Here is an 11871-nt window from a genome sequence, read left to right on the forward strand (position 1 = left end):
GAATTTTTGGTATGTTTCTTCCTATATATAGAAGCTAGTGAATTCATTCGTCATTTTTTCTTTGGGTGGAGACCTTTCACAAAGTTGCATATGATTTCAAATGATGATTTCAAACGACCTATTCATGAGGTTTATTTCATCATTTTCTTATGGGTTAGAGACTTTCTTTCAAATAGGTACATATATCATATTCGTAATTCAAATTACCTATTCATCAGATTTATTTAGTATAATATCTTTGTTAATCTTTTGATTTTGTGTAAAGCTTGAATTGGATTGATTTTTAGTAATTAGAAATTTCAATTTATGAATCTGGTACAAAACTTAGTTTCATTCCTTCAAAATAGAATCGTTGTTTCTAATTACCTGATACTTAGATTGCTTTAATATGTAATACCTATGATTTAGATGTTTGTTTTTGTAGTTTTAAATTATTTGTGTGACTCTATATCATAGGTTGTTTATTCCATAACCTATAGTATTGACAATTAATATACCTATATTTTGGATATATGTATTTAAATCCTAATAGAGTTTTACCTTTGAAATAGATCTATGAAGGTAATTTGCAATTGTATAAGGAATCACAACATGCAGGGCACTAGTAGTTGAGAGATTTATGAAGACTACATTGCAAAGTGCTAGTCGAGATGACGGATGAAGTGTTATAATGTTCTTTATATTAGGTTCGAAAATGTAAAGTTTATATTTCAATTGTAAAAAAAAATTAAAATTGTTTATTTCAATACTGGATTAACATCATTTATGGTTGTACTCATTGTCCCTATTTCAATAAATTTTTAGGTTTATTCCTTAAAAAAGAATGTGTATTTAAATTATCTTGATATTAGAAATAAACTTCTTAATATTGTAAAGTTCAATTTCAATTGTAAAACAATGAATGATAATAATGAGTTTGCTAAATTATAGTGCAAAAACTCTTGCACATTCAAAATTATTCAATGTGCCAAAATTAAGGGATAATTATATATTAAGCAAACTCTACAGTTACACATAACTATTATGTGGTCCTTGACCACCTCATAGAATCAGACACCTATGTGGAGAAAAATGTAGGGGCGGAAAAAAAAAATCTTAAAGCAATCAATCTACATCAAGTACATTTTACATGGGCTAATTACATTAACTCGACCATTTTAGAAAATTAATGAATATGGAATGATTGTATAACTACACCTATTAGAACGGATAAGCAAAATAACATATCTTAATGAGAGGATGTTTAATCATGTCGAGAAAGAGAAATATTTATATAATAGGAATATAACATAATCTGATGATACACAATAGAAAATATATAGATCACATCGGAAAGGAAGAAATATAGGATAATTAAGGCAATTAATCGTTTCAAATGAGAGAAAAATCTAGGTGTAAACGATCCAGAAGTATCAGACGCGAGAGCTCTCCAAAACCTAGGTTGTCGGCGGGCTTCTCAGACCAAGAGATCGGCTCTCGTCCGGTGGCGGCCCTGGCATAGATCTTGTCTACACCGCTTGGTCTGCTGCCGGACGGGAATTTGATGTTAATATCCAGGGTGGTCTAAAGGGGTGTGGCTTGGAGGTGTCGGCGGGCTGTTTTGTCTTCATACTCCTGGTATGAAATCTCTGGGATACTGTTGTCCATGTGTTGCAGGTTTGGCGGACCTTATCTCGCTTCCTGGATCGGCGACGGTGCGGGTCTGGGTGTGACATCTGCGGCGGCAAGGATCGGAGGAAGTGGGATAGGGGCAGGTTCGTGGCGACGGGGTTGTGGCGGCATGTCTCGTGCTAATCTGGGTCGTGGCGATTGGTTTCGTGGCGGAGGGATCATGGTGGACGGTGGCGGCGGCGGGGGGAGGCAGGAACTGCAGTGCTGGCTTGAGGATGCTGGAGATGGAGACCGGGTCTGGCCCAAGGCAAGCCTAATGGGCTTTTGAGCGGGCCCTTTCTGGAAGCTGCTCTGGACTTTATTTTGGGCTAGGGTTTCTGCCCTAGGCCCATCTCTATGTTATTTAGTTATCTAAGTACAATAATTTCCTTGTATTAGGAAGCTATGCATTGTTTTGCATTCTATGTACCTCTAGCGCCTCTGGAGTAGTACCGAAGGAGGATGCTCGCTTTGTCTACGTATTATTGTCTAATGAGTAGGTCTATAGCTATGTACCACTGTGGGTACTACCACTACCTCCTTGTCTGTCTATGTCCTTAAATGACAGCGGCAGGGTATGTAACGGCCTATTCTGGCTTGTGCTGAATATATTTTCGCCTTTTGGGCTTGATTCAAAATAAGAGAAAAATCAAGGATTAAATTGATTGTATTAAATTCTAAATATTTAAATTCAAAAAATAGTCAACAGCTATATTTGAGGAATATTTTATTTATTCAATCAGAAGGGCAAAAAAGTCAAACTAAAAAATGTGAAAAATGTTAATTATAGATTTAAAACCTATAAGGAAGGTTCAATTATGTGAATTGGGTGTAGATTAAAAGAAAATATAGGGATGAATTTTTCTTAATAGGAGCTTTGTTTTTTGGGTTTTTATCTAATTTTCTCAAAAAAAAAAAAAAAAAAAACATTCGTGTTGGAATATATGGAACATCTTTTCTTTGGTATGTTATCACGAGAATATTGTACTGCTACTGATTTCTCACTTTGGTAAATGTTAAGGTATCCCTGTGGATCTGATAGAGGGTGTTTCTAAAATTCAAGCTGGACATGTATTTGTACATGTTGTTGTCATTTCCTCTGCCAGGTGAAAGGTATTGGTTGGATTGAGATTTATAAGAAGCTCGACTTGAAGAATTTAGGAAAGAAATATGAAAGTTGTTTGTCTCTGACATTGCACCTTGAACCAGTTAGCTAGTTGGATGCAATAGTTCGTCTGTAGGTAGTTATGTTGATCTGTGTCTAGGTGAAAAAACCAAGTAGTTCCATGCCATATATTTCTATGTAGTTCAGAAAGGTTCTTATGTACTGTAACATTGGAGATTGTAGTTTGTGGTTTTTCAAATTGCTAATGTCAATCTTGTGGTTATTCACCATTACCATATTCTCGTATATATTATATTCAACTTTATTGTACACAACGGTACTTGGAGGATAAACTACTAAAAAAATTGTGAGGTGTAAGCGGGGAAATAAACAGATATCGCCTGCGTCTAGGTTTTTTCGAGACTTCCTTCTTGTCCGGCGGCGCTTGAGATCGGCGTTGGTTTTCGCCATGCCGGTTTTAGGTGGCTGCCGGGCGGGGACCTGACAACTATCGCCTGGGTAGTCTCATGGGTGGGGTGACGTTCAAGGCTTTGAGTCGAATGGGCGACGGTGGAGTCCGGTTTTGGTCGGCTTAGGCAGGTACGGTGGGCGTCGAGTGTTTCCAGGATCTGTGGCGGCGAGCATCTTCGGCAGGGGATTTCTAGGGCCTGTGACTGCGTGGCTATGGCGGTTTTGTGGTAGATCGGTGTGGCGAGGCTCTAGTGGTCTGGGAGGATCGTTGGGACGGCGTGGCTATGATGGATTTGCGCGGATCGTGGTGGCGGTGTGGCTAATCAGTTTCTGTGCTATTTCATGACGAAGGTCGCGGCGTTGTTTGATCAGGGTAGCATGGTCGACGGCTGGAGGTTGGGGATGATGTGGTGGGCTCGGGTCATCTTTCTGCTGCTGGGCTTTGAGCTGAGCCCAATCTCTTGGGGCTGCTTTTTGGCTTTAACCTTTGTTTTTTAGTGTTATCTATTTACAATCATTCCCTAGTTTTTTAAGGTTTTTCTTTTTAAATTCCAATAACTCCCTAGTTTGTTTGGGGAAAGTAGTGGGTTTTGGCCCAGTTTAGGCTTGCTATTTTAGTGGGCTTTAGTCTATATTGCTATGGTTTCTTCTTACACCAAGTTAATGAATCTCCTGGAGTACCACAATTGAGTGCATTGACGAAGGGAGATTCGAAATAGTTTTCTTAGTGTACGTCGAGATTTGTAGTTGTGTAGGCTCGTAAATTCAAATGAGCATCATTGTACTAGTGGATGGTACCCGTATTCCCTTACCTGCTTGACCACTGATTTATGGTACAAGCATATAGGATTTATTTGTATGTGCCGTTCTGGCTTTGGGATTAAATGAAATCTCTATTACTCTGTCAAAAAAAAAAAAAAAATTGTACTTGGGGGATATATCTTGGTGAGAAAAATAAGATTTACGAAAATATTATTCCCTAAAATAATTCTCTTATTTTTGTTTTGGCAATGAAATGATAATTTTTTTTTATTCAAACATAAAAGTTTACAAACAAACACCCAACTTTTGTGTTAAGATTACAAAAAAGGAGAAAGTAAAAAATACCACAAACCCAACAAGAGTAAACGTACACGTAGAGTCCAATAAGAAGAGTAAAGCGGTCCTCTTGGTGACACAGAGACATTACCATACTTTCCAACAAGAGCCTGAAAGGTATCCAAATCACCCTATCACATGAACACCCAGGCATATCCCACCCAAAGATATGAAGTATCATTATAATACAAATTCCATGAGCAAGGAAGAAACTAATACTCTCAACCAGCCGAACCCCAGACAAGAACAGGAACCAAAGAGAAATGAAAAAAGAGGAATAGATTGAGAAAGGCAGTGGTTAAAAAGCCTCCCTGTCTTTCTGGGAAACACAATTCACCATTGCTTTCAGAGCTCTGAATAACAGACGGTCCTTGACTGAAATTGAAATTGATGGGTGAGAAGGCTATGCACTTTCTTCGTGAAGAATCTGGAATTTGAAGTACGGAGGATACTGTTGGATGCATAATCGATCTAGGTTGAAAAAAGGAAAAACAAGGAAACCTGCCACCGCCGGAGCACTATCATAGGTAAGGGTAGAGGAAGACTAAGGGATAAGGAGAGAGAAGCGAGTGCCTCTCTCTCTCTCCCTATGGAGCGTATTTAGTATAATAACAACGAGACAATCCAACAAATAAACTTTATTCAAACCTCATTTCATCTGGCAGCAAGTACTAGCTGTCTTGGAAATTGCTTATTTTACGACAACGAAGGACTTTATTTTGCAGAAAAGAGAAAACGTCCAGATTTTAGGCTTATATGGGCACGGGTTCGATAAAGAGTGAAACTACATAACCCTTGAGCACATTTTCAGAATGTGTGTACACATCTTCACCCTTGTATAGAACTTCACTAGAACGTGCAAAGTTCAAAATCCGCAAGAGTAGGGGCCTAGGGATAGAGGTGGCATCGAGCCACACTTCGTTTATGTCTTTCCATGCGTCATTCACTTGTTTAGTTAGCTCGACTTCTGCTTCTTCTTCTGTGACGCCATATTGCTTCATGTAGCATTCCACGGCTGATGCAATGTGTTCTCTCTTTTGCTCAAACTGCATATAAATGTAGACAAACAAAGAAGGTTAAGGTAAACCAGAATGGCTTTGAGGGTGGAGCTAATTCAGCATTTATTTATCAAATCTGCAGGTTAAAATTAACACAAATTAAGTTAACCATGATTACCACGTACCTTATGGCCTACAAGATCATTCATGAGTCTGCCAATTATAGATGTGGCCTTTAAAATCTTAGGTTCACTGAAAACCCAATCCATGGAGTCTTTTGTAACAATAACTCCCATTCCAACAAATGACACTACTGCTACCATGAAAAAGGATGTATAGCGTTCGACAGACATATACTCTTCCATTGTTGGTGTGTACTTTTGTTTGAACCATTTTGCTTCCTGGAAGTAAGCTCTGACTTGAACTTTAAACTGTGAGACACAGAGAAAGTACCAAGCTTATTTCATGGCTACAGCCTACACTCACTAAGTTTATAATTAATGATTATCCTATACTGACTAAGTTTATTTCGTTGCAAAATATCACAAATATATATTGTGTACTGGCACCAAAACTAGATTAATGATTGAAACTTACTCCTTCTCTCGCATAGTGGAGGCGGTATAAGATTCCCTTATTCGTTAGACTTCCTTCAAGCTCGGTGAAGAAATTCAACAGCACTTCATAACACACTTTCATATAATCTGGCAGTTGATCAACAGCAGAAATGTCCCACCTGATGATCCATAAATAGAGTTAATGTATAGGATAATTTATTAAAACAAAATAGTAAATAATTTGCCAATTTTGAACCTCTCAATAGCTTCAGTAAAGTTCTCTAATTCTTCATACGTGCCATGCACATCGTATATGTCGTCAATGACTGTAATTATAGCAGTAGCTTTGGCTGACACCATCCGGGCAAAGAAATATTCCGGCTCAAAGTAGACTGCCAAAGCCCAAAAATAGGCCTCAACTACCCTGTCTCTTGCAAAAGGTAGCTTGTTTGCAAAGTCGAAATCCTTCCACCACCTGGTCAGTAATTAATTACGTAGACAACGATTAATTTTGGTTCAAATCAAAACTTTGTATACGTAGTAATAAGTGATTAATTTTTTAGTTCATGTAATGTAATATGTATACAACTCATATATTAACCTCGTAATTTCGCTCAGTTCTTTCTGATGGACTTTCTGCACAGTGTTAAAATCGAACTTTGCAAAATTCAGAAGAGTTTCGTTATGTGCATCATCTTCTTGGTAAAGAGACAAGTGATGCCTCGCTTCAATCCTTGGCATGCCCTTCCAAAGGGGCTGATACAAGGCATGAGTTACTTGTTTTGAAAGCTGAGATGATGAGCTTAAACGGTGTGCTGCAGACATGAGATGAGCGGTGGAGAAGGTTAGTGCCTCGTTTAGTAAATCCTCCCCAGGCATCTGAAGATGCGAGGCTTCATACAAGCTTAACAGGCCGACTACATCATTAACAAGCGATTCTTTAAATTTCCCATCACCATCCTTGAACTTGTTAAACATATCTGCAAGACCATGCCAGTTAATAAGTTAATTAAGTGATCAGAGAAAGAAAATTAGGAATGGTAAAATACATAATTGACACTGAACTGGAGATCGATTGATGACTTACTGCATGAAGCGTTATAACCATGTTGTCTAAGCAATCGAAAGCTTAGAGCAGTGGTGCAAAGATCATCATATTCTTCTTCTCGGTGAACTTGCTGCAAAATTTGGTCAATCTCATCTTCGAAATGGTATGAGACACCTAAGCGCTGAATGTGGTTGATGAAGTGCAACTTTTGTGAAGGCCTTTTCGCTGGAGCCATTATCATCCTCTTCAGTTCTTCCTTCAAGTCTTTGACATGGTTCATACTTTTACTGTCTGCCGCTTCCTACATACACATGCGTATATTTTGAAGGTAATTAGAACGAGCATGACCTTGATTAGTTCTTGGTGCATGCAAATTCATATATGAAAAGCATTATTCTTTCAAGACACTTGATAAATCTTTCTTACCGTGGAAGCATATGACAGAAAATGATCACCCCAAATGCCCGGGGAAAAATTAGCTGAACATCGAGTAACATCAGGAGTGGCAGTAATATTCGGGGTTTGAACTAGGTCAGACGCTAAATCAGGGACAGACATTGTATCAACTATGGTTTAGGGTTTTCCTCTAGAGATCAAAGGCAAATTTATTCGATCTGTAGGAAATTTTATGTTGCGGTTAATCTTGATTTGCTAGCTATTTATATAACTTTAGAAAGAAGATACATGCACGGCATGTATTGAAATTGCAAATCAAATAAATAATGCAAATGTTGGATCGGATGGCATCTAGACGGCAATCACATTTTTTATTTTATTTTTACCGATATATATATATCGTAAGCTATACATAAGTTTCAATAAGTTTGAATAAGTTTCACTGCATGTTTATTGTTTTCTCATTTGCATGGTGTAGTAAGTCAAGTTGTACCCATAGACAATACATGCATTGTGTAGTAAGTCAAGTTGTACCCATAGACAATTGTGTAGTAAGTCAAGTTGTACCCATAGACAATACATGCATTGTACAATACATTCAATATAAGGGATCAGCTCCGTGGAAAATAACAGAATGCACCTGGAAGTTCATGCATTTACGTACAATGGTCAGATTCTTCTCTGAGAACAGGGGCGGAACTATTTGAGGGTTTGAAGGGGTCCAGACCCCCCCCCCCCCCCCCCCCCCCTATGATTCCAACACATACCCATATTAATTAGATAGCTAACTAGTACGAAATAAACAAAGAAACTGGTAATGAATCCCCTTAAACATTTATGAGCTCACTTACTGGTTACCATGAAGGAAACCTACAATTAACCACATGAGTAAACTTAATAAATAACAATAACAGCAAACTTAATAAATAATAAACTCTTGGTTGGTTATTTTTCACTTATTTTTTTCAAATTATAGTGTACCTACTCAGTCAATATATAGTTTTTATGTGTGGATAAATAATTTGTCTATAATACTATATATAGTTCTCAAGATTTTTCAAAATAATAATAGTATAAAAAATTACTAGCATATGCTCAAACTTGGAAAATTCTACAATGTGTTAATGTATGACATGCATACAATTGCCTTAAAAGTGGTAAAATGAGTCCTCAAAATAGTAATATTAATCCTCAAAGTGGTAATATGAGTCCTTAAAGTGGTAAATTTTCTTAGTTACCACATGAGTCCTCAAAATAGTAATATTAGTCCTCAAAGTGGTAACATGAGTCCTTAAAGTGGTAAATTTTCTTAGTTTACCATATGAGTCCTCAAAATAGTAATATTAGTCCTCAAAGTGGTAACATGAGTCTTTAAAGTGGTAAAAATAGTTGATGTATGAGAAATGTTAACATATCATAGCTTTACCCGCTCAAACTTAGCTTATATCCCGACCCCCCCAAGTTATAAATCCTAGTTCCGCCACTGTCTGAGAATGTCATCAAATCAAACACGTGATATCGATGTTGCAATTATATTTGAAAGTACATCTTTATATTCAACGTCAGTAAGTAAGTAGGCTTTTCCTTTCCAGTTAATTTATTTATACTTCTATTTACTATGTAACAGTAGCATAATTAATCTAATTACATAACAAAGTGACCCTAGAACTTTGAATGTACTATTGTATTAAATAATAGGGCCATGTATAGAAATTAATTATCTTTACTTAATTATTTTAGGTAAATTAAAAAATATTACCTATATAATAAGGAAATTCTAAAAAAAAAAAAACAATGTATTGAATGTTATATTAATAGGGGAGGGAAGAAGAATATTTGCTTCTTCTTCCTTCTTTCTTTTTTCTTTCTCTCTTTGTCCTTATTTGTCTTTTCATATGAGTTAACAAAGTCTACTAATAATGGGAAAAAATATGGAGGTCCAAATATCAAATTTGGAGGTCTAACTAGAACCACCCTTATAGTTAATCATGATGTTTTATTAAAAAACATATTTCAAGTATTAAATTAATTCTATATAACGTGCAAGTTTTAATAGTGTGGTGATATCACCACAAAATAAAAATGGTGAGCAAATTTGAATCCTGATAGGATACAGATTGGCACTGATCGGTTTTGCCCTAGGAGCCAGAGATGAGATACGAGGATATTTTGTTGTTTAAAATAGCACTAGGATATTTAGTGGAACTTTAAAGCTATGCAATGAGACACGGTTGAAATAAATGAGATACGAACTTTCAAACTATACAGTGGGATGTCAGTGAGTTGTGACATATTGGTAAGTTATAATTCCAACATTGTATAGGTTATGGGTTCGATTCTCAATGACATATGTAAAGGTGGGGTGGGCTAAGGGTTTTTAAAAAAAAATTAAAAATTAAAAATTTTAAAAAAAGAGAAAGAAACTATACAGTGGGATAATCAGCTCTAATACTAAAGTAATTTGAGCTTCACAAACAAAAGTAATTGACAATGAATGAAGTTGATTCAAATTGTTATATATATATGGTTTCCATTTTTCCATGTGAGATTCATATTCTCAACATATATGACAATGACTGAATGTAATAATGTTCACATTAGTAGAGAAGTTCCTCTTTAAATTATGGCACCACCAAGGTCTTAGATTTCTTTTTCCTTTATTTCTAGTTCAATGTATATTTTTCCCCTTACCCGTAAGATTACTCATTTTGTTCCCTAATACTCAATTAAGTTTTTTTTTGGACCATTTTTCCCTCTCTTTCTATGTCACACACACACACACACACACACACACATATATATAGAGAGAGAAAGAGAGGTCATCGGAGACTTCGTCAGACTCAGGTGGTCGGTTGCCGAATATCCCCAAAGAGTTTGTCGGAGATCTCATAGGTCACCTGAGACTATTATTGCCCCCTAATAAAACCCAATAAAAATTTATTGGGCGAAAGGGAGACTAATCTTCCTAAAATTAGACACATAAAACTTTGATTGAAAAGAAGATGAGAAGATTACATCAATTCAAAATCTTTTATTGGGGGACAATAAAAGATTATTGGAGGTAATAAACTTTTATTGACCCTCAATAAAAAAATTATTGAGGGTCAATAAAAATAAGAAAAAAGGAAAATAAAATAGGAAGAAGGATAAGAAAAACTACCAACCAAAAACTTAGTCAACTAAAAACAATAAAAGTACTCGATTAGATTACAATAGACGTTGTACTTAAATAGTTCAATAGGCTCTCATTAACACTAGTGGATGATATACTCGTAATATAACTCAAGTGTTCCTAGTTAATTCATGAATTAACGAATTTTTCAAAAAAATACCCCCTTTTTCAAATTATTCTCAAAAATTCGCGTTTTTCTTTAAACCAGCCGAATTATTCATGAATAAGTATTTTTCTGAATTTTTTAATTAAAAATACACCAAAAAAAAAATTTATTTTTTTTAATTAAAAAAGTCAAGTTTAAGATTAATTTTGAACTTTAAACTTTTGTAATTAAAAAATTATACAATTAATAGTATTATTTACACCTTTTATTTATCATATAACTTAATTAGATGGGTTGAAGTTTTGTATATCCAAATGGTAATATTTGAGAAAAACTATTATTCACCTTGAATTTTCTTCAAAATTTATGTTTTAGAAGTCATATAAGTACGAAGAAATGATAAATATCAATCCGTATTTTTACGTATGTATTTTTCATTACATTTTGTTTTAAACACGTACGTATTGAATTTTATAATTTGCCGTTTCCGTATTTTATGGCCCAATTTTTAAAAGTATTTTTCACTAAAACTTACCGAATTATTCACGTACGTATTTTTGACGTTTAATTCCCATCCCGAATATTACTAACTAGGCAAGTGTTAAACTAACTCTTAAATAGTTACTGATTTGGACTTTTAAAGAAAAATGGAGGCCTGACTTTGTCTTGGTCTTCAAGGAGGCTGCTTTTCTTTCAGGCAACTTGCAGTCATGCTCTAGTACAGCTTCTAGATTAACTTGTCTTTGATATTTCCAAATGTAGTACAAACCAACAATAAGTTTCATAGTGAAATTTCGGAACCAAATTGCGGTTTGACTTGGCCACTGAATCCGCCGCAGCCTCCACATCACCTCCTTGACATTTACCTCACCTTCTAAAGCACTATTCATCGACAACTCCTCCTCCAGTGCTGGCATTGACAATCCTTTCCCTCCACTCCGGCGTGCCAAAATTATTCTGATCTCTGACCCTCGTTGTTAAGGAGCATAGCAATTACGTCATTCCCAACGGCGTCGTCGTTCGCGGCGGTTGGGCTCTCCAGTATGGAGCAGTTCGCAACAGTTCTCTTTTTCTTCTCGAGTCTTCTTCGTGTGGCGGTGGGCTTGTGATTGTCGGCGGCATCGTGGTTTTTTTTTTTTTTTTTTGTTAAATGAGGTGAATGAGAATTTTAATTTGTTGGTGGGGTGAGTGAGAGTTTTTCATAAAATTTGGGTTTACGTACATTGAGTTTTTTTTTTTTTGTTTAAAGCATCCATCTTGTGAGACAATT

General features: G+C 36.0%; 1 protein-coding gene across 2 annotated transcripts; it reads right to left on the reverse strand.

Annotated features, from left to right (window-relative positions):
• Nucleotides 1-4241: 4241 nt before the first annotated feature.
• Nucleotides 4242-7706, reverse strand: LOC133717909 ((-)-germacrene D synthase-like). Of its 2 annotated transcripts, none has more exons than XM_062144664.1 (7): nucleotides 7354-7706; nucleotides 6967-7228; nucleotides 6481-6859; nucleotides 6175-6354; nucleotides 5920-6058; nucleotides 5508-5753; nucleotides 4242-5370 (listed from the first exon to the last, which is right to left on the reverse strand). In XM_062144664.1, the coding sequence occupies exons 1-7, from the start codon at nucleotides 7483-7485 to the stop codon at nucleotides 5077-5079; spliced, it is 1632 nt and encodes a 543-aa protein (XP_062000648.1). In that variant the 5' UTR covers nucleotides 7486-7706; the 3' UTR covers nucleotides 4242-5076. The 2 variants fall into 2 exon arrangements, with proteins under 2 accessions (XP_062000648.1, XP_062000647.1); XM_062144663.1 differs by having other exon boundaries at nucleotides 6136-6354; nucleotides 7354-7703.
• Between the last annotated feature and the right edge of the window lie 4165 nt (nucleotides 7707-11871).

This window comes from Rosa rugosa, chromosome 6 (genome assembly GCF_958449725.1).
Source record: "Rosa rugosa chromosome 6, drRosRugo1.1, whole genome shotgun sequence".
NCBI lineage: Eukaryota > Viridiplantae > Streptophyta > Magnoliopsida > Rosales > Rosaceae > Rosa > Rosa rugosa.